General features: G+C 42.6%; 1 protein-coding gene across 1 annotated transcript; it reads left to right on the top strand.

Moving 5' to 3' along the window:
• Positions 1-7722: 7722 nt before the first annotated feature.
• epyc (epiphycan) lies at positions 7723-22664 on the top strand (the record flags this gene model as incomplete). Its single annotated transcript, XM_084161574.1, has 7 exons — positions 7723-7769; positions 8017-8215; positions 17777-17939; positions 21400-21558; positions 21673-21875; positions 22092-22187; positions 22494-22664. 7 exons carry the CDS (start codon positions 7723-7725, stop codon positions 22662-22664), a joined length of 1038 nt encoding a protein of 345 aa, XP_084017700.1.
• Between the last annotated feature and the right edge of the window lie 233 nt (positions 22665-22897).

Raw genomic sequence — 22897 nt, 5'->3', positions numbered from 1 at the left:
TTGGTAACACACTACGCCGTGAAGGACAGAAATCCTGCAGCGCCCGCAAGGTCCCCCTGCTCAAGAAAGCACATACAGTGGGGAAAAAAAGTATTTAGTCAGCCACCAATTGTGCAAGTTCTCCCACTTAAAAAGATGAGAGAGGCCTGTAATTTTCATCATAGGTACACGTCAACTATGACAGACAAAATGAGAAAAAAAAATCCAGAAAATCACATTGTAGGATTTTTAATGAATTTATTTGCAAATTATGGTGGAAAATAAGAATTTGGTCAATAACAAAAGTTTCTCAATACTTTGTTATATACCCTTTGTTGGCAATGACACAGGTCAAACGTTTTCTGTAAGTCTTCACAAGGTTTTCACACACTGTTGCTGGTATTTTGGCCCATTCCTCCATGCAGATCTCCTCTAGAGCAGTGATGTTTTGGGGCTGTCGCTGGGCAACACGGACTTTCAACTCCCTCCAAAGATTTTCTATGGGGTTGAGATCTGGAGACTGGCTAGGCCACTCCAGGACCTTGAAATGCTTCTTACGAAGCCACTCCTTCGTTGCCCGGGCGGTGTGTTTGGGATCATTGTCATGCTGAAAGACCCAGCCACGTTTCATCTTCAATGCCCTTGCTGATGGAAGGAGGTTTTCACTCAAAATCTCACGATACATGGCCCCATTCATTCTTTCCTTTACACGGATCAGTCGTCCTGGTCCCTTTGCAGAAAAACAGCCCCAAAGCATGATGTTTCCACCCCCATGCTTCACAGTAGGTATGGTGTTCTTTGGATGCAACTCAGCATTCTTTGTCCTCCAAACACAACGAGTTGAGTTTTTACCAAAAAGTTCTATTTTGGTTTCATCTGACCATATGACATTCTCCCAATCCTCTTCTGGATCATCCAAATGCACTCTAGCAAACTTCAGACGGGGGGACACGTCTGACACTGCAGGATTTGAGTCCCTGGCAGCGTAGTGTGTTACTGATGGTAGGCTTTGTTACTTTGGTCCCAGCTCTCTGCAGGTCATTCACTAGGTCCCCCCGTGTGGTTCTGGGATTTTTGCTCACCGTTCTTGTGATCATTTTGACCCCACGGGGTGAGATCTTGCGTGGAGCCCCAGATCGAGGGAGATTATCAGTGGTCTTGTATGTCTTCCATTTCCTAATAATTGCTCCCACAGTTGATTTCTTCAAACCAAGCTGCTTACCTATTGCAGATTCAGTCTTCCCAGCCTGGTACAGGTCTACAATTTTGTTTCTGGTGTCCTTTGACAGCTCTTTGGTCTTGGCCATAGTGGAGTTTGGAGTGTGACTGTTTGAGGTTGTGGACAGGTGTCTTTTATACTGATAACAAGTTCAAACAGGTGCCATTAATACAGGTAATGAGTGGAGGACAGAGGAGCCTCTTAAAGAAGAAGTTACAGGTCTGAGAGCCAGAAATCTTGCTTGTTTGTAGGAGACCAAATACTTATTTTCCACCATAATTTGCAAATAAATTCATAAAAAATCCTACAATGTGATTTTCTGGATTTTTTTTCCTCAATTTGTCTGTCATAGTTGACGTGTACCTATGATGAAAATTACAGGCCTCTCTCATCTTTTTAAGTGGGAGAACTTGCACAATTGGTGGCTGACTAAATATTTTTTTCCCCACTGTATACAGGGCCTTCTGAAGTTTGCCAATGAACATCTGAATGATTCAGAGGAGAACTGTGTGAAAGTGTTGTGGTCAGATGAGACCAAAATCGAGCTCTTTGGAGTAGGAGGAATGCTGCCTATGACCCCAAGAACACCGTCCCCACCGTCAAACATGGAGGTGGAAACATTATGCTTTGAGGGGGTGTTTTTCTGCTAAGGGGACAGGACAACTTCACCGCATCAAAGGGACGATTGACGGGGCCATGTACCGTCAAATCTTGGGTGAGAACCTCCTTCCCTCAGCCAGGGCATTGAAAATGGGTCGTGGATGGGTATTCCAGCATGACAATGACCCAAAACACACGGCCAAGGCAACAAAGTAGTGGCTCAAGAAGAAGCACATTAAGGTCCTGGAGTGGCCTAGCCAGTCTCCAGACATTAATCCCATAGAAAATCTGTGGAGGGAGCTGAAGGTTCGAGTTGCCAAATGTCAGCCTCGAAACCTTAATGACTTGGAGAAGATCTGCAAATAGGACTGGGACAAAATCCCTCCTGAGATGTGTGCAAACCTGGTGGCCAACTACAAGAAATGTCTGACCTCTGTGATTGCCAACAAGGGTTTTGCCACCAAGTACTAAGTCATGTTTAGCAGAGGAGTCAAATACTTATTTCCCTCATTAAAATGCAAATCAATTTATAACATTTTTGACATGCGTTTTTCTGGATTTTTTTGTTGTTATTCTGTCTCTCACTGTTCAAATAAACCTACCATTAAAATTATAGACTGATCATTTCTTTGTCAGTGGACAAACGTACAAAATCAGCAGGGGATCAAATACTTTTTTCCCTCACTGTATATTTTAGCTGGTAACAGTCTCAGATTAAAAGATGAATCAATTACCACCATCATAAACCAATCCCTTCTCAGAATCATGCTGGGGTTAGTAAAATCACAATTCCACCTGACCATAGATATACAGTGTACAAAACATTAGGAACACCTGCTCTTTCCTTGACATAGACTGACCAGGTGAATCTAGGTGAAAGCTATGATCCCTTATTGATGAAACCTGTTAAATCAACTTTAATCAATGTAGATGAAGGGGAGAAGACAGGTTAAAGAAGGATTTTTAATCCTTGAGACAATTGAGACAAGGATTGTGTATGTGTACCATTCAAAGGGTGAATGGGCAAGACAAAAGATTGAAGTGCCTTTGAACAGGGTATGGTAGTAGGTGCCAGGCGCACGGGTTTGAGCGTGTCAAGAACTGCAACGCTGCTGGTAATTTTTACACTCAACAGTTTCCCGTGTGTATCAAGAATGGTCCACCACCCAAAAGACATCCAGTCAACTTGACACAACTGTGGGAAGCATTGGAGTCAACATGGACCAGCATCCCTGTGGAACGCTTTCGACACCTTGTAGAGTCCATGACCCGACAAATTGAGGCTGTTCTGAGGGCAAAAGTGGGTGCAACTCAATATTAGGAAGGTTTTCCTAATGTTTTGTACACTCAGTGTATGCCACTATTCCTGGTAGCAGGTGTAGCACAATTCCCAACGATTCCCAGCATTCCAGCATAGTTCAATTTCCCTCACTCAGCAAAAGCTCCAGTTACTTGGGGAGAAAGAAAGAGAGAGGTTGGGGGGTCGAGTGAAAATTCAGGCCAGAAAACCAGAAACGTAAGATAAAGCTGACATATGAAAGCTAGTAAGGTACTTCCTGTCTGTGTCTACTGCTCCAGCCTGGGTGGAAGTAGGAATAGCAGGTCCTAGGTCAGTTTGTATTTCCCTCCTATCGGTTTAACATTAGGAATTAGAATTGAGTGAGTTGATCCTGGATCTGCATTTAGTCCCAACCTCTGCCTTCATTGGGTCTTGACTGTGCTGCACCAAGACCTAACCACAGATAGAGGATTTTATTTTCCAGTCCAAGTCTTGAACAATAGGAAGTAAAGATAAAACTGACTATTGATCTGAGCGCTACCAGTGGATGGAGAGCTGCGGCCGTTCTCCTCCAGGCAGGGACTTCCTCTCGGCATCGTGCTAACAGGGGCTCTTCACAGAGGCCCCATTGTGTGCTGGGGCCCCGTAGATCCCTCACCACACATGAAAGCCGCACATGCCAGAGTTTCACCTTAGCAAAAGGAAGACAAATATTTCAGAGTCAGACTGCAGGTCTGATTAAGCCACGCACTCCTCTAGAAAGATAAAGGCTACTCTTGTTAGGGATAAAGATATTTCAGCCATTGGGGTGCCTCTCTCTCTCTCTCTGTGTGTGTGTCTATCTGGTGTCTGTTGTTATAGCAGGTTCTCTATGTGAGTGAGTGTGGGTGTGTGAAAAGTGTTCATGGTGCGGGGTGGGTGCACAGCCTAAATCCGAGTGACCAAAAGCAGTCCGCTCCCCTCCGGTCGTTCTCAGTGCCTACCTTCACACACACAAGGTAGGGCACACTGCTCTGGTCTGCCAGAGCATACACACCTACACACACCTACACATACACACCTATACACACCCAGCCTCCCTCTTCCCGGCACCCTGAGCGACCTCTCACCATTGGCCAGGTCCCCTAGCCCTCAGCATCTCCATCACGGCTGAAGGGACCATTCGGGAAAACAGGAGACAGAGGTAAGCCTTCTGGGTGCTATCTACACTATGGGCTATGGGTTTTAGTACGCAGGATTTGCAAGGCACACTAGCAAAATTAACCCCTCCAAAAAGTGCTGTTCACAGGAGTTTGTACAGTGCATGGACATGTTGGCTAATTGCTACCTTGGTGTATTGCTAATAGAGGTTTTGATATTTGATATTTGAATTGCTTTGGGATTTTTTTTTTTATTCTTTGTTTGTATGACCAGTGTCTGATCATATAAAGTGATGATATTTATTTATTGCTTGCTTAGTGCACAACTGGCTTGGTAATTGTGACCATTCAGGTATGGGCGAACAGGTAACTTTGAGGAGTAGCGACAGCACTTTTTGTTGCATTTTGACCTTAACATTTGATCCGATGTCAAATTTCATACTGAACAGAGCAGTGGTTGACTTACCCTTTTTAGGGATGAAGTTAAGCACGCTCTTGATTGGATCCTTTAATTGGATTGTTAGCGCGTTGTATCAAGTGTTTTGATTCCTTCTAATAACCATTGTGGTGACAGGGATATTGTCACCCTGGATTGGAATCAGCAGGTTGAAGAGATTGGAGATATTGGATTTGGCAATTTGGCAATTCATCATTTTGCATAGTTCATCCAGTAACACCTGGACAATTTTGCCTCAATTTCAATTTACAGTAATTGATTATACTTTTAGCTCTTCAGTTTTGCACAAATTAGTCTCATTGCTAATTTTGTATGGGAAGTCTGTGTAAAATAAATCAGCTTTGCTTCCAGCTATTGGGAAGAAGAAAAAAAACAGTAAAATCACTGAATATCAGGAATGCCCAACGCAGAGCCAAGCAAAACACACAGGCAGTCTGTAGGCTACACACACACTCATACACACACACACAAACACACTGTGTGCTGTGATGGCGCGTATAAAAGCACGCCTCTGTCTTTAGTATAGTCCCTCTTTCACCATTGCCATGTGTTGTCATGGTTTCTTGACATTATGAAAACTGACAGATCCCAGACCTTTCTCTATGCACCAATAAAGAGTAGAAAGTGTGCTATTGTAAATAGCAGACAGATAAAACCATATTTAGATGACTCTCTACCCCATATCAACAAAGAATGGATTTATGACTAAAATAAGCGTTTTTTGTTTTTTTTATCAGCGCTCATCCCAAAAATAGGGACTCAATGTTCTTTCTGAAAGATAGGTATGTGTGTGTCTCTGTGAGGGTGGTGTTTGTGTGAGTCAGTGTTTAAGTGTGTGTGTGTGTGTGTGTGTGTGTGTGTGTGTGTGTGTGTGTGTGTGTGTGTGTGTGTGTGTGTGTGTGTGTGTGTGTGCGCGCGCATTGAATTCAGGTTTTCCTTGCAGTCGTAACTCACTGCCATCCTGTCCACAAACCTCGGTGGAATTTCGAGTGTGAGTGCTGAGACAGGCCGGGACGTGGACTCATAAAGAACCTCTGTGAAGGCCGAGGGGGCAAGTCAGTTCTCTCTCTCTCTCTCTGTCTCTCTCTCACAGCGCTATTTTCCCTCGCTCTCTCCAGCTAACCCTGAGGGCCAGGGTCTCGTCCACGTCTCTCTCACTCCTCTCGCTGCTCCTCTCTTCTCTTCCCTCGCTCTCCGTTTCCCTGCCGGCCCAGAGGACTCTCTCTCTCGCCTATGCTCTCTCTCCTCTTGTTTTCCAGGGCCTTTTTTGACTGGCCTGTTTCAGTTCAGCCCAAAGTCAGACCCTGTGTTACTGTATAGACTGCACTCACAAGTTGCTGTCTGGTCCTTCTACAGTACACATGACAGAATATATCTGTTAATGATCTAGTGAAGATCATTTTGACTGGCCTTTTCTGTTACTGGGCTCAGTATAAACATCCCAGCCAACAGCCCACCTGGAATTTGCTTTTTTTTATTTCATAGTGTCCAGAGATAGTCCTTTTAGCCTACAGCATGAGGAATTAAGTAGGAAGGTTAGCGTCAAAGCTCTCGTCCAAGGAGGTGGTGAGAGAGAGAAAGAGAGAGAAAGAGAAAGAGGTCTGACTGACTTTTCTGCACCACAACCCGGAAAAGCACACATGATACATTTTTGCCAATTCAACTGAGCCAAAACTTCTTATGATAACATAATCAAAATGTTGTGACATTTTCTAGTAGGGAATTTAAAAACTAGAGTGATTCAGCAGTAAGAAACAATGCTCCAAAAATGAACAGGGGGAAACGACCCATATTTCCCAGCACCTTGTAAACCATTTTCTGACAGATTCAGCAAAAAACATGTTCCCACGAGACCAGTGAATATAATCCCAGGTACAGTAGCATTTACCAGATCAACTCAGACCCTTCACCTTTGACACACCACGGGCAGCCAATTATTAAAACCAAGATGAGGTTTCAGGGGAATTTGCTGTCATCACATTTCATTTATTTAGGCTGTCTGCACCTTGGTAATGGACGTTCCCTGACCTCAAAAATGTGTGTTCTACCAACCAAATGTCCAAGCCGGACCCACAGCACACCCATGCAGTGGATAACAGTGTCACGTTCGTTGTATAAAGGATCGGACCAAGGTGCAGTGTGGTATGCGTACATGTTTAATTTATTAAATAAACACTTGCCAAAATAACAAAAGCAACTGAACGTGAAGTTCAGACCGCTAACAGCAACAAGCCTAACCAGAAACAAGATCCCACAACTAAAGGTAGGCAAAATGGCTGCCTAAGTATGATCCCCAATCAGAGACAACGATCGACAGCTGCCTCTGATTGGGAGCCACACCCGGCCAACATAGAAATAGAATAAACTAGATTCAAATCACACCCTGACCTAACCACACAGAGAATACAGTTGATCTCTAAGGTCAGGACGTGACAAACGGAGTGATGCTGAGAGTCTTTCAAATCTGTCATACAAAAACCAATGACTGCAAAGTTAAACAAACCATATGCACAAGGACTACTTTTAACTATTTCCGCACAAAAAAAAACATTTACTTGAAGAACAGTGCAGATGCGAAGTTTGGTAACAATGACTGTTTGTGCTGTTGGTGCCTCCATTCTGTTACCAAACTTGCATCTGCACTATTCTTCAAGTAAATGTGTTTTCGTTTAAAAAAATGTGGAAATTGTTAAAAGTCGTCATTGTGCAATGAGTTGCATGGTTTGTTAAACTTTGCAATTATAGTTTTTTGTTTGGCATACATTTTAAAGTGAAAAATCTGAGTCTCAGCATCACTCTGTTACAATGAAATTGCCCTGCAGGTACTGTAACATGGCCAAACAAATAATTTTCCTTTGGATATGATTGGTACCATGGCTATTAGAGCTGTATCCAACACAGACATGTGACTGTCCAGTGTGTGCTGGTGCTCTCTTCAAAGGCCTGCATATACAGTATATGCATTGTATGAATGCCATGTGACATTTAGCAAAGACATGGCAAAGACATTTGTAACTTGAACTTCCTGTGTTGTCTCTGAAGATTGAGGATGGATGACACAGCCTTTGTCATAAAAATGCTCACTTCTTTCTTATGGTTGGTTCATAAGATTATGCTAATGATTGAATCTCAGTCTCAGTAGAAAAATAAATTTTCCTTTTTCCTCAGTAAAATAAAATATACTGAAGGTTTAAACAATATGTCTTCTTTGTGTACTATGAACGCTTCATCAAATTGTTTCTTTATCAGTGTTCAGCTTCACTATATGAGGGTTGGTTCTTCATGGTCTCACTCTCTTTGTTCAGTGCTTGGTTGACATGTCTCTCTCCTCCTGTGTTTCCAGGTGGACTATGAGGATGTTAGCGAGGCTCATATTGGGACTCTTCGTCCTCAAAGCGGTGGTGGCCAGCCCCAGATTTGCCCGGCAGGTGGAATTAGACACGTACGACAGCGCCAACTACGATGTGGATCTAGAAAACTTGAATTTGGAAAACCAGGATGTCTATGATTATGAAGATGGACTGACTATTGATGAACCTCAGGTAAGAGACTGGGGGGAAATTGGAGGGATGGGTGACTGAGATACTGAGATTTGACCTCAGACCCTGTTTGAACATTCTAAGAATGTATCCCTCTATCCACACGTCCTTGAACCAATCACTAATCGGTGTGATAGGTGAAAGCAACTAGCACATTACATACAGTTGAAGTCGGAAGTTTACATATACTTAGGTTGGAGTCATTAAAACTTGTTTTTCAACCACTCCACAAATTTCTTTTTAACAAACTATAGTTTTGGCAAGTCAGTTAGGACATCTACTTTGTGCATGACACAAGTAATTTTTCCAACAATTGTTTACAGACAGATTATTTCACTTATAATTCACTGTATCACAATTCCAGTGGGTCAGAAGTTTACATACACTAAGTTGACTGTGCCTTTAAATAGCTTGGAAAATTCCAGAAAATGATGTCATGGCTTTAGAAGCTTCTGATAGGCTAATTTATATTATTTGAGTCAATTGGAGGTGTACCTGTGGCTGTATTTCAAGGCCTACCTTCAAACTCAGTTCCTCTTTGCTTGACATCATGGGAAAATCAAAAGAAATCAGCCAAGACCTCAAAAAAATTATTGTAGACCTCCACAAGTCTGGTTCATCCTTGGGAGCAATTTCCAAACGCCTGAAGGTACCACGTTCATCTGTACAAACAATAGTACGCAAGTATAAACACCATGGGACCACGCAGCCGTCATACCGCTCAGGGAGGAGACGTGTTCTGTCTCCTAGAGATGAACGTACTTTGGTGCGAAAAGTGCCACCTTGTGAAAATGCTGGAGGAAACACGTGCAAAAGTATCTATATCCACAGTAAAACAAGTCCTATATCGACATAACCTGAAAGGCCGCTCAGCAAGGAAGAAGCCACTGCTCCAAAACCGCCATAAAAAAGCCAGACTACGGTTTGCAACTGCACATGGGGACAAAGATCGTACTTTTTGGAGAAATGTCCTCTGGTCTGATGAAACAAAATATAACTGTTTGGACATAATGACCATCGTTATGTTTGAAGGAAAAAGGGGGCTGCTTGCAAGCCGAAGAATACCATCCCAACCGTGAAGCATGGGGGTGGCAGCATCATGCTATGGGGGTGCTTTGCTGCAGGAGGGACTGGTGCACTTCACAAAATAGATGGCATCATGAGGAAGGAAAAGTATGTGGATATATTGAAGCAACATCTCAAGACATCAGTCAGGAAGTTAAAGCTTGGTCGCAAATGGGTCTTCCAAATGGACAATGACCCCAAGCATACTTCCAAAGTTGTGGCAAAATGGCTTAAGGACAACAAAGTCAAGGTATTGGAGTGGCCATCACAAAGCCTTGACCTCAATCCTATAGAACATTTGTGGGCAGAACTGAAAAACCCTGTGCGAACAAGGAGGCCTACAAACCTGACTCAGTTACACCAGCTCTGTCAGGAGGAATGGGCCAAAATTCACCCAACTTATTGTGGGAAGCTTGTGGAAGGCTACCCGAAACGTTTGACCCAAGTTAAACAATTTAAAGGCAATGCTACCAAATACTAATTGAGCGTATGTAAACTTCTGACCCACTGGGAATGTAATGAAAGAAATAAAAGCTGAAATAAATCATTCTCTCTACTATTATTCTGACATTTCACATTCTTAAAATAAAGTGGTGATCCTAACTGACCTAAGACAGGGAATTTTTACTAGGATTAAATGTCAGGAATTGTGAAAAACTGAGTTGAAATGTATTTGGCTAAGGTGTATGTAAACTTCCGACTTCAACTGTACTATAGCTGTCAGTGACTCAGTCATAACAGGTCAGTGACAGGAGGGAGGAACAGGGAAGAAGAGGGGAAGGAACCTCACATCATAGACTTCCTATGTTTTGAAGATGAATGTATTACTTATAAAATGTTGTACACCCTATGTATCACATTACTGTTTTGCCTTGGTTGATATTGCCTGCACTAAGCTAGCTCCATATCCTGACTCAGATGTCAAAGTTAGTGGATAAAGCATTGACATTCTATCTTGTGAAAGATGGTGTGTTAATTGGTTGATGGAGGCTTATTATGGCTTACACCCTACAGTCTCCTGAGCCTCGATGATGGAATCTGCATTACTGAAACATTGGAAGAGTTTGAGACCCAAGGACTTGGGACTATACGTTTTTATCTGCAAAATGCATTGTTTTGAGATTATTTGTATTTTCTAGTCCCAGATCTCAGAACTGTTTTGTGATGTCTTCCTCTTTCATGACTCAATGAGTATATCACCTTACATACAATTATTTTTGATTGACAACCCAGCATAGTGATTGGATTGCATATATAACTTTATAGCACCAAATTAAAAGCTGTTTGCGCAGATAGAACGTTCAGATTTTATTTATTTATTGTAAATGCACTTTTTTTTTTTTTCTGACATATCTCACATGTAAAGGACCACTTAAAGAGCAGCTATGTGATTTCTTAATTTTTTTTAACCAAAATGTCAGATAGAACCTCACAAATGTCCTGCTCATTAGTTTGAAGGCTCATGGCTGACTGTAGTTTTTAACGTTTGTCACTTTGGCCCAATTCCATGTATCCCATTTCTCCCCCTTCTCTCCAAACTGCACTCGTTCACTCCCCCTCAAGGACTGATTGGCACTGATGGATTGTACTGTATGCATGGGCTGCAACTAGCAAGTCTTGAAAATGTTTGAGAGGCATCTAATTAACTATTCTATGAAGAGCAATGGTTGAAGGGAGAAGTTAAGTTTTGAGTTGGGAGGGATTGGAGGTTCCATGCTTCTCAGCTCTGATTATTAGATTACATCTAGGCCTGTTACAGCTGTGTAGCATTCGGAGTCAAATACTGCAGTTCCTGTGTCTGTAGACATGACTTGATGGGCTCAGTGAACATTTTTCGTTCACAGTACCTTCAGACAGAGAATAATGCATATAATGACATTTTATTCATCTATGTGGAAAAGCAACTTTATCATTTGTCAGACTCAAGTACTCAATCGCACTCTGAAAGCAGGTGTATCTTTCCCCCCTTTGGGATTACTACTTGGTTGGTTCTGGGTTTATCAACTTCATCGTTGTGCATTTTGCATGGTCAAACCCTTCATCCACAATAGGGGGCAGGCCCTAGGGTCAAAATATATATATTTTGTTTTACTGTAGTCATTCATCGTTTTATCTATTTGTCTGAAAGACATTACCACCTGGATATGTATGCCTTTGTGTCGGTTAGATCAGTTATTTATCAACGTTACAAAACAAGACATCTGATTTACTGTCACTGCTGGTTTAAACTGGCTGTTTTTCAGAATATTTCAAATTGCCTGTGGGGAGAAGAAAAGAATGCATGAAAATATTGTGCTTGTGTGTTGGGGCTGGGGGAAGGGAGGGGGTGATAGATTGAAATGTATGCATTGAGCAATACAGCTGCAGGATTTGAGCCTCTCAACTCACTTGCATGTACTGTATGCATAAAGGACAGGGGAAGGGATATGATTAGGATAAGAATGTAACTACATTAGACATGGAACTAGTATGGAAAGTATGGGTCAAAGTAAATTAGTGGCATTGCTCTTTGTGAGAGGTGTTAGTAGCTTCTAGCTAATTCCTGTAGATGCTGATGGCCAATGTGGCAAATGATATTATAGTCTTTTTTGTTCAGTTCAATTCTAACCCACATTTGGCCCAGGTCTGACATCAGCTCATCATCCTCCTGTGCTAGCCAGAACCCAGTGGGTTTCTAGTGGGCCAGAGGGTTCTGTCGGACATTAAACAATCTGAACAATAAAAAGCACTCAATTGACTGAAAAATGGCCGAAAGAGGAGAGCAGAGAGAGCGCTGCCCATGACAGAAGTAGCCTTCAACTCGGCCCAAGTTGGATGTGATGCAACTAGTCTGCAATGCAGGTTTGGACAGGGAACACTAAAACAGCCCATTTCAGCCAATGTTCCCGTTTATTTTCTTTCGTAACAAAGACACAATGCCAAAACGATGTCAGGCTGGCATGAGGCTAAACAGCGGGATCAGATTTTCGACTTGTTCCCTTTGAGCCAAACCATTTAAACTGAACCCGATGTGGTATGACACCATCCAAGTCAGTCCCGCAATCCAATGCACATTTGGCTATTATGACATGAGGGATCTGTGCACAAAACAATATTGTAGTCTTGCATTAGTGTGTTGGTTTATCAATGTGCATGTGATATCATAACTTTTCTTTCTCTAATGAGAGTGATTTGATTTGATTCGTTTTGCAGATTACATCATCTCAGAGAATGTTCTAATGGCTCAGTTTGATGGAGGAAGGTGATGTTAACGCATAGCGTGTGCGTGTGTATGTGTGTGTATGTGTGTGCATGTGGGCGTGTGTGTGCTGCTTCGGATAATCACGTCTGTTAAATTACCACATTTTTATTTCAAACAATTACAGCTAATTAAATCAAATTTACATTGGCCCAATTAAAACTCTTCTTCTCAATATAAACATGACAGATTGAGTATAGTCCATATGATCCAAAAGCCTTGGAATGATTCAGGAGAAAGAGAACCTGATACAGGAGAAAACAAACCCTTGACAATAGTGTAGATAGAAGACAGGAAAAAGTCTAGCAGTTCCCTTCACGCCTTCTCTGCAGTGGTGTGTGTGCTGGGGAAAATATATTCTAGATCGCTCTCATATGATTAAAATGTTCAGTGAGATTATAGAATATTTGTTAGTGTGTGGCAGCACTTACCCTTGATACAGTAGGCTACTGAAGGGCGAGAGGGCAGATTTAGGAATAAGGAGGGGGTATGTAGAGGGGGAAAGGGGATCATGCAGACTGGAAGGAATCCTCCCTCAGCAAGTCAGGGAAGACTCAGAGCAATGATCTCTGCTTTGTCTTTCCAGCTCTCTATTGCCTCTCTTTATTCTGCAGCTCTAACCCTAACCCTAAGAAGCTTCACACTTTTCTGCTGCAAACTGTAATCCAAGGCCGGAGTTTCTGGTCTGGTGCATTTAAAGCTCTTTGCAGACACTCCTAGAACAGGTGCTGACTTGGTTTAGAGCACTGTAGCGTATCTGTCTGTTGTGACATTGCACCAGCAACATGCAAATGGCAGCTTTTAATGCTCTCTTTGGTCTGTTTAATGGTATCTCTAAGCAGTTTCAGAATAGCAGCTTTAGAGACGGTCATAAGGGGCCACTCCTGGAAAACAAGTGAAGTTATGTAGTAACAATCAGTAGCTTTATTCTGTTTTAAGTCTTCACGTTCTACCTGACTGCCATTAGCCTCTAGTGGTGTCTTTAACAATGTTTATACCAGACCTGGGTCAAATACAGACACGTATGGAAAATACTTTCAAATACTTTACCTGCACTTAATTTAGTTTGCCCATTACAATAGAACCAATAGAATAGTCCCAAAATGTCAAATTTAAAGTTAAATCAAGCTCATCTCAATATTTTACACAAGTCTGATCTATACTGCAATTCCACGAAAGTAATACAAATTACAATAATTGGATATGCATTTAATTGATTATGTCATAATACATGACAACCTTGCCATTATTTAGTCTATTTCTCAAATTAAAGTCTGTGCTGTTGTTTTGAAAACAAACATAGGCATGTACCTCTGATCTCTCAGGTGACCTATGACCTTGTCATTGGCAGTTGCTGCATGTGGACAGGGATTAGTGTATTCACCAACTTGTGGGTCACGCATGCTGAACCCGGTTGGTCTGTGCACCACAAGTCCCTATTAGCCCATTTAGCTAAAGCCTAGATGTGAGCCCAGGGAGCTAAGCAAGTGTTTAAGTCTTTCATCACGTGCAACTAGGTCACCAAACTATATAGCAGAAAGCCTTTCAATGGACAACATATTGTCAACATGCAATCTGCAAAATGTTTTGATCTTACCTAGACACTGTATCTCTTACCATTAGAATGCATTAACTTGACGTCTTACCAAGGTAAATTATCTTAGTGCACTGGCAGATAATTTTGCTTACTTTAACCTAAAAAAGGCTTGAAACAAGTTTGAATTATCTTGCAGTTCCTGGGCAAGCATAATCAACTCAAAACAAGTAAATGCATTTTCTGGGTGATTGAGAGAAACTCAAAACAAGTTCTGTTAACTTCCTTATCTCAATACAACACAAAATCTAGGTAATATATATATATTTTTTAATGCAGTGTGGCTGCAATGTATCTTGTGTTATCATGAAGCCATTATTGAGCGAAGCTGGCCTTTGTAGAGAGGGGTGGTGGGCCCTGAAAAAGACACGCTGAACGTTACACAAAGGCAGATGGACAGTATTTTTACAGATGTACGTGTGTACATTCCCATATGCCTGCCATTGAACCCATATTTGTTTAAAATTCTTGTTTATATGTAAAGAATCCCTTTCCAACATACCACTTCACCCCTATGTGCATGACGTAGAGAGTACCAATACATATCTTCTAAAGTTATTCATTCCATTTGCCTGTTTTGGGTTCCATTGTTTATTTTCTTTGTCTTAAATTAGCTTGATATTGTCTGACCACTAGAAGACTCACTAGACAAGCCCATTTAGCCTCTTGCTGCACATTGTTTTTAACTTATTGTTTTTATCTGTGCAAATAAACTACATCCAAATGGGTGAGCGTGTGTGGTATACACACTGACAATGGCCTAACATATAAACCATTCTGTGAGTCTAGGACTTTGTGGCAAAATGGGATTCCTTGGTTGGTTTCGTGACGTATTTTAGGGTGTCACAGCTTGGTTTGGAAGAGTCATGGTATTATGCATAGATCTCTCTAGAGTTGTGAAGTTTCTGAAGAGATGCATTCGCAAGATAGACCAGAAAATTATGTTTGCGAGTGAGCGAGAGTGCAGTGCTACATAGAAAGATCTGTATGCTTCGAAGCAGCTCCTCTATTTCACATCATGGAACTTCAAAACTCTCTCTCTGCACATTTTGTATTCCCACGTTGTTTCCCAGAGTTTTTTTCTTTTTTTTGGGTAGCCAAGCTTTCGCCTCTCGTTTCCCCCGAGTTTGTATGTTTGCTTTTTGGGGAGAAGGAGGAGGAGGGGGATCAGCAGCAAGCAAGCTAACTCTGTGCAAGACTACTCAAAGGCCTACCTTGTTGTCTCCTAAACTCTGTCACTGGCAAACTCTCAAGACGTGCATTTTCAATTTCATACCCGTTCTTCGTGGCTACGTTTACAAATGTCCTCTTTTTACTGCACATGCCTTTTCTTGCATCTAAACATGTATCTAATTTTAGGAATTTCAAAATACAGAAACAAACTTTGTGTTGAGTTGCCTTTAGGTATATTACCTTTAGGTAAGTCTTAGGCTACCTCAGGTTAGGAATCTGTCGGACTTGGTGTGAAAATCGATGGACAGCTGAACATTGGTTAAGATAAGCATTTTTGTAGCTACCATGTGTCTCTTGGTTCCACAAGGACCATTCCCTCTTTTGGAAGATAGAATCAGCCAATGGGTGTGTGTGAGAGAGTCAGGTATTGCCTTTGGCACATTGTGGGGTTTCAGCGCCCCTGTGTGGCTAATAATAGAAGTGCATGTCATTGCTCTCATGGTTTGCTGAATAGGGCAATGAAGGCAGGTACCCCTTGAAGTGACTCAATCACATTCTTAACATTAGAGTAGATATATTTCTTTATTGTCTGATTTTTCAGATATTTGTTTTACGTGCAAGAAAATGCAAATATGATAAGTTGAGAGACATGGCATCTGCATCAAACATACAAATGAATGAAAAACAAAACAAAAATGACAGTTCAAGGACTCTTACAACTCCCTCCCTTCCACATGACAAAACATAGGGACATGTAGCTATGTTGGAAGTTTTGCATTATGTTAATCTGTTTAGAGGTGAGATGTATGGCTTAAAGCACAGTAGATGGATGCAGTTGTAGTTGATACCATAACTGGTATTATTAAAACAATGAGTGTATCGTGCTTTGCTGTGAGGCACTATCAGTACAAACTGTAGGGGCCCTTTTATTGCCAAAGACCACTTCTGCAAAGTGTGCCTTTGTTTGCCCTTAGGATTTAAAAATGTCCTCTTGACATTGTATATTTCGGCCGTCTGTTTGGTCAATTTCAGTCAAAATGCTTTGACCATCTGACATTTTATATTTACATTTCACATTTTAGTCATTTAGCAGACTTACAATTAGTGAGTGCATACATTTTTCATACTGACACATGCACACTCGTCATTGTGTTCTGAGGAGTGTGAGAACATGGAGAGGTGAAAGGTCAACAGGATAAGATGTGACTGAGGTTAGGAGATTTTCTTTACATGTAGGCCTACCTCGTAGTGTGACTGTTTCTTTGCTTTGGCCATTACTCCACATGAAACACACAAACTGCTCGTAAATGGCATACTTCCTCTTTACAATTTGTCATAGTCGATCTCAACTGGGTGAGGTTTAACAGGTTTCCAACATTTTCACGCGGTAGCTATTCTAACTTCTCCGTTTGCAACGGGTAATTCCATTTTTCTGTTTGTATGTACTGTCTGAATGTGACCCCTATGAGTATATCCTGTCACTTGACCCGGGAAGTGATTGTCACAGAGCGTCCTACCAAGACACCGCTACCATAGGTAAGCCTGCTGTGCAGGTTATGCAGTCCCCAAGTTGAAGACCCGCAACAATGCTACGGCTGAGTTCTTGTACCAAGGCTTATTTATTAGGTTTTTTGTGTATGCAAGAATAGAATGTTAGGCAGAGGGTAAAACAGAATAACAGGGTTTCGTGCTGCTTTTGCTCTAGCAGTCTTGGTTTTGGATCCTGGACTGTTTTACTGATGGCAAGAGTTGGAATTCTAAAAACAGTGGGTGGTCACAGTCAGTTAAAGGGGAGGTTTGGTATTTTACAAGTTGTCAATTGGTTCATCACACTGAAAGGGTCTGTTTACACCCTTGAGGGTCTTCCTCGAATCAATATTAATGTCCTCATTTTTTTCAACGTTCACCTGTAGATATTAACAAACACACAAAGTCCTCCACTACTTTGCCATTACCAGTGTCATGATCATTTAGGAGGTTTATAATGACTTAGTCATCTGCAAACTTAATGATGTGTCTCCTTTCCTGGTTGCTTCTTCAGTCATCTGTATATAAATGGTAGAGGTGAAACAGCATAGCCCTGAGGTGCCCCTGTGGAGCTATGCCTGTGGATAACTGATACTTTCACTGTCTCTGGATCTTCTCTGCCCTCTGAATGGGAGATGTCAGGATGTCTAAAAGTCCTCATGTCCCTGCTCCTTTTCCTGGGCATTCTTTAGCTACTTGTGTTGTATCCAAATATTGCAGTCTTGTTTTGTCGCTGTTAAGCTTTATTGCCTATTGAGCATGGTCATACGTAAGGTTGTCCTCTGGTATTGAACTCAAAATCAGTGCTTCACACTCTGTATGGCTAGACCAAAAGACGGTCCATGAGCGACAGTTGGTTTTTGAGGCCTCCGGTTATTCAGAAAGTGAGGCTACGACTTTCTGGTGCTCTCTGGTGGCGCACCTCATGCATTAGCATTGAATCCCTCTGTCACTGTCTTTCCCACAGATAGAGATTGGCACACTGGCCCCACCAGACTATAACTACCCTGGCCCTGGGGGCCCTGCATCACTGGAGGAGGAAGAGGAGGAGGAGTTGCCCCTAAGACCCCAGCTCATCCCCCAAGGTTCAGGGGGGTCTGGGGTACTCATGGGCCCCGACGCACAGGGAGGTCTGTATAGACACACACACACACACACACATACACACATACACAGCACACACTCATAATACACACATACAGCACGCACACACAGCGCACACACCCACCCAGCATTCACACACATACACACACCCACAGCACATACACTCTGTCACCTCACACTATGAGCCCATACACACAGGGAGATGAAGGTATGTGTCCAGTACTGCCAGTGATACACAATCTTCCCTCTTAACACCTACCAATGCAAATCAACCCCTTTTTACAATCATCCTTTGTCCTTTCCAAATGCATGAGTTCCATTTAACTGTCTGATATTGGTTAAATGTGTAGTACTCAACCATAAATCTCATTCACTTTTTGTAATGTCACCTAATCATCATTGTAAACATGACTCACTAGCCCTAAACTGAATCATGGTCCACTCTGCTCTAACTTGTCTCTTCTAACACCTAATCTTGTCTCTAACAAGAGGAGGAGCTGCGCCTGAGTCCCATTGACATCCTTCATATCTCCGGGGACTTTGGGGGTTCCACGGGTTCTGGAGGTTCCAGTGGCTCTGAGGGTTCCGGAGGTTCTGGGGGTTCCGGAGACCTTTTGGCTTCCGGTTCTGGGGACCTTTTGGGTTCTGGAGGCTCAGGGGCTTCTGGGGAAATTGGTTCTGGGGGTTCTGAGGACCTTGGTTTTGGAGGTTCTGGGGGTTCCGGGGTACTTGGTTCTGGAGACTCTGGGGGTTCCGTGGACCTTGGTTCTGGAGGCTCTGTGGGTTCCGGGGAACTTGGTTCTGGAGTCTCTGTGGGTTCCGTGGACCTTGGTTCTGGAGGCTCTGTGGGTTCCGTGGATCTTGGTTCTGGAGGCTCTGGGGGTTCCGGAGATCTTGGTTATGGAGGCTCTGTGGGTTCCGTGGACAATGGTTCTGGAGGCTCTGTGGGTTCCGTGGACCTTGGTTCTAGAGACTCTGGGGGTTCCACGGACCTTGGTTCTGGAGGCTCTGTGGGTTCCGGGGAAATTGGTTCTGGAGGCTCTGTGGGTTCTGTGGACCTTGGTTCTGGAGGCTCTAGGGGTTACGGGGATCTTGGTTCCGGGACCCTCCTAGGCTCAGGTGGTTCCGGGGACATATTGGGTTCCAGTTCTGGAGGTTCCGGAGGTTCTGGCTCCAGGGGTTCCGGGGCTTCAGGAATAATAATTATATCTGGAGGTCAGTACCTATACTTTTACAGACTAGACTGTAGAAGTATACAGATAGTTGGTTGGGCCTATACTGGTCTTGTGAACCTAGTACAGTTCCAAGCACTGATTGATATGCTCAGACTATATGGGATTTCTTGTCATTTCTAAATTTGCATTTTCATTTAACTGCTTTGTGCTGGTTAAATGTGGATTGATAATGCTTGCTTGTGATTTGCTACTTGTCGACATTGTAAACCCTGTGTCATTGCTTTGTCACTTACAGTACCATTGTCATTGTAAACGTCACTCATACCAACTGTCATTGTAAACGTCACTCATTGTCCTACCAATGTCAATGTAAACGTCATCCGTTGTTCTACCATTGTCATGGCATTACTTACCATAAGTTCCTAATCATTGTCAACCTAACCCACTGTCAAACCATATATGAGTGTGATTGATTGATTGGCTGATTAAATGATTGCTTGATTGACAGTCCATCCCATCCCATGAGAAGCACTAACCTGTCTCCTAACCCCTCCCCTTGGCTCTAACAAGAGGAGGAGCTGCCCCTCATTCCCGACATTATCCCCCAGGAGGCATTGGGTGCTTCTGGGGAGTCCGGGGCCTCAGGGCCTGGGGGCTCCGACTCTGGTGGGTCAGAGGTCATATTAATCCCTGACCCTGAAGAAGGTCAGTACCACCAAATAAAGAAACTCTAAGAAAACAGATCTCTATGGTACCAACCCATTGTACCATATGTGTAAGGAAAACAGGGGTAAAGGCCCCAAAAACTTTGAGCAGAAAGCATGCTCTGCTGCCATGTCTGTATTTGGACAAGGGAAGTTGACCAAATAATGTGGTCAAGAGATGCTTTTCATAGGCTTTGTGGTATGAATAATCTCCAATTCCAGCTAAGAATAGTGTTCCAAGGTACCTATTTATATTAAACATATATCAACATAACATAATTTGATTAACTCTCAAAATCCATTCACAAGGTTCCATTTAACTATTACTTAATTTAATCAGTTAAATGTGTCATAAACAACAACAACATAACTCCCTTGCTATTTGTGACTTCTCACCGTTGCAAACAGCATTTGTTGTCGTGTCACTGTCCATGCTGTTTCCAACCTGTCTCTTTAATACCTAATCTCTATCTCTAACAAGAGGAGGAACTGCTCCTGACTACCCCAAAAACCCCTCAGGAGTCTGGAGGTACAGTAGGCTCAGGGGGTTCTGGGTTGCCAGAGGTTGACTTGGACATTAAAGGTCAGTATCCAGCACAAACGCTAACTATTCAATCAAAACCTGTAACCAGGCTTCTGGGGTTATAGGGTCTATTCTACTTCACTATACAGTATATGGGGTCTATCACATTCCCATATTGAAACATATTTTCTCATATCTTCATACGAGTTGTCTCTTTAATTTCACCCCAGAAACCCTGGTTTTGATTGAATAGGGTTGTTGAATCTTATATTTATCTGCATCATATTAAAACTGATCACAAACTGTGTTTAAGCCATATGTACACTACCGTTCAAAAGTTTGGGGTCACTTAGAAATGTCCTTGTTTTCGAAAGAAAAGAAAAAGTTTTCAGCTGTGCTAACATAATTGCAAAAGGGTTTTCTAATGATCAATTAGCCTTTTAAAATGATAAACTTGGATTAGCAAACACAAAGTGCCATTGGAACACAGGACTGATGGTTGCTGATAATGGGCCTCTGTATGCCTATGTAGATATTCTATTAAAAATCTGCAATTTCCAGCTACAATAGCCATTTACAACATTAACAATGTCTACACTGTATTTCTGATCAATTTGATGTTATTTTAATGGACTTTTTTTTTTATGTTCTTTCGAAAACAAGGACATTTCTAAATTACCCCAAACTTTTGAACGGTAGTGTATCTGTAACGTCCGTTACACGACTTATGTCTTGTCATAACCTGTCACAAACACTATCATGTTTCTGTCTGTAACATATGTGTATACTTTCAAGTAGCTCTACAATGTGTCTGTAACATCTGTTATCAACTTCACCTAACGTATGTGTTGTTGTAACCTGTCCCAAACACATTTCTTGATGCAAACGGTAAAACAAACATATCAACATTGAGTACACTTCTCTACCATTATCCAAACCCATTGTTACTGTATCTAAGGCTGGTGGCCTAAACTTCATCATACAACATGTCAGACCTATCAACTGTTCTTTCAAGTGTATCGCCTACCTCCATCTTACTTCCTTGTCCTGTCTGTCTGTCTTCCTGTCCCTCCGTCTGTCCCAGGGATGCCTACCTGCCTGCTGTGCACCTGTCTGGGTGGTTCTGTCTACTGTGATGATGTGAAGCTGACGAGCGTGCCGCCTCTCCCCAAAGAGACCACTCACTTCTACGCCCGCTACAACCACATCACCAAGATCAACAAGGGCGACTTTGCTCAGATGAGTAGGTGTAACATTTTAAAGGCACAGCCCATGAGATTTCCTGCTGTTCAATGGTTGTTTCAATTAATGAAACTATGTGGAACAGTCGGAGTACTTTACCTTCCCTCTCTTGCAGACAAGTTGAAGAGGATAGACTTGACCGCCAACGAGATTGCGTCCATCGCTGATGATGCGTTCTCCGGCCTGCCGGTGCTGGAGGAGCTGGTGCTCCGTGAGAACGGCGTGGCACAGCTGCCTGCCCTTCCGCCCATGATGACCCTCGTCGACGCCAGCCACAACAACATTGGCGCCACGGGCATCCACAAAGAAGCTTTCAAGGTATGTAGGTCTGACAGCGATCACAAAGAATTGATTTGCTTATTCCCAGCATTATCACACTTGATTCCACTATTGGGCTAATCCCCAAGCCCTTGATGAGTTGAATCAGGTGTGTTAATGCTGGGATAAAACAAAAACAGGGATGTATTGAGAAAGACTGTCTGGCATTAATGACTCTGTAAATGCAAACAATGATGCTTCTTATGTTTTGTTTAGGACATGACTGGTCTGCTGTACCTGTACCTAACAGACAACCACATCGACCACATCCCTGTGCCCCTACCGGATAGCCTGCGCTCTCTGCACCTACAGGTACCAGCACTTCTGCCTCTGTACTGCCTTCTTGTGGGTGAACTATAGGATTACCTCCATACTGTACACTGGTGGTGACTAGAGGGATTTTCCACTCTTTCTGCAAGCTGTTTCTAAACATTCTGACCAATTCTCTGCCATCAGTTTGTTATTTGGGCAAATTATTGTATATTTAAAATGCACTTTTCTCCAGCACTCTGTCAGACCTGTGCAGAATCTCAAACAAGCATTAGCTCGTCATTCATCGTTTTAATGAATGTGTTGTTTCGGTGTTTCCTTACCGACTTCCAATGCCTTGTTTTCCAGCGCAACAACATTCAGATGATACACGAGGACACGTTCTGCAACCTGAAAGACTTCAACTACATCAGGAACGCACTGGAGGACATTCGCCTGGACGGCAACCCCATCAACCTCAGCAGGACCCCACAGGCCTATGTGTGTCTGCCCCGCGTTCCCATCGGAGCCCACATCTAACCACACACTGATACATACATGTGAATACTCTAACACACGCATACTTACACAGCTCAACTCATTGTCTATCAGACATATGTACATACCACACACTTACCTACGGAGACAGATCCTAAAAATTGTCCCGTCTATCAGTTCAATGGCAATCTGCACATACAGTAAATACCAGTACACACAATCTACCTACCTTACCTAATTTAAGCCTGATCGGTTGTTGATTGCATACATAACAC

Source organism: Coregonus lavaretus (genome assembly GCF_964263955.1).
Source record: "Coregonus lavaretus genome assembly, chromosome: 5".
In the NCBI taxonomy this organism is placed as follows: domain Eukaryota; kingdom Metazoa; phylum Chordata; class Actinopteri; order Salmoniformes; family Salmonidae; genus Coregonus; species Coregonus lavaretus.
This window is presented reverse-complemented; position numbering and strand designations above follow the sequence as displayed.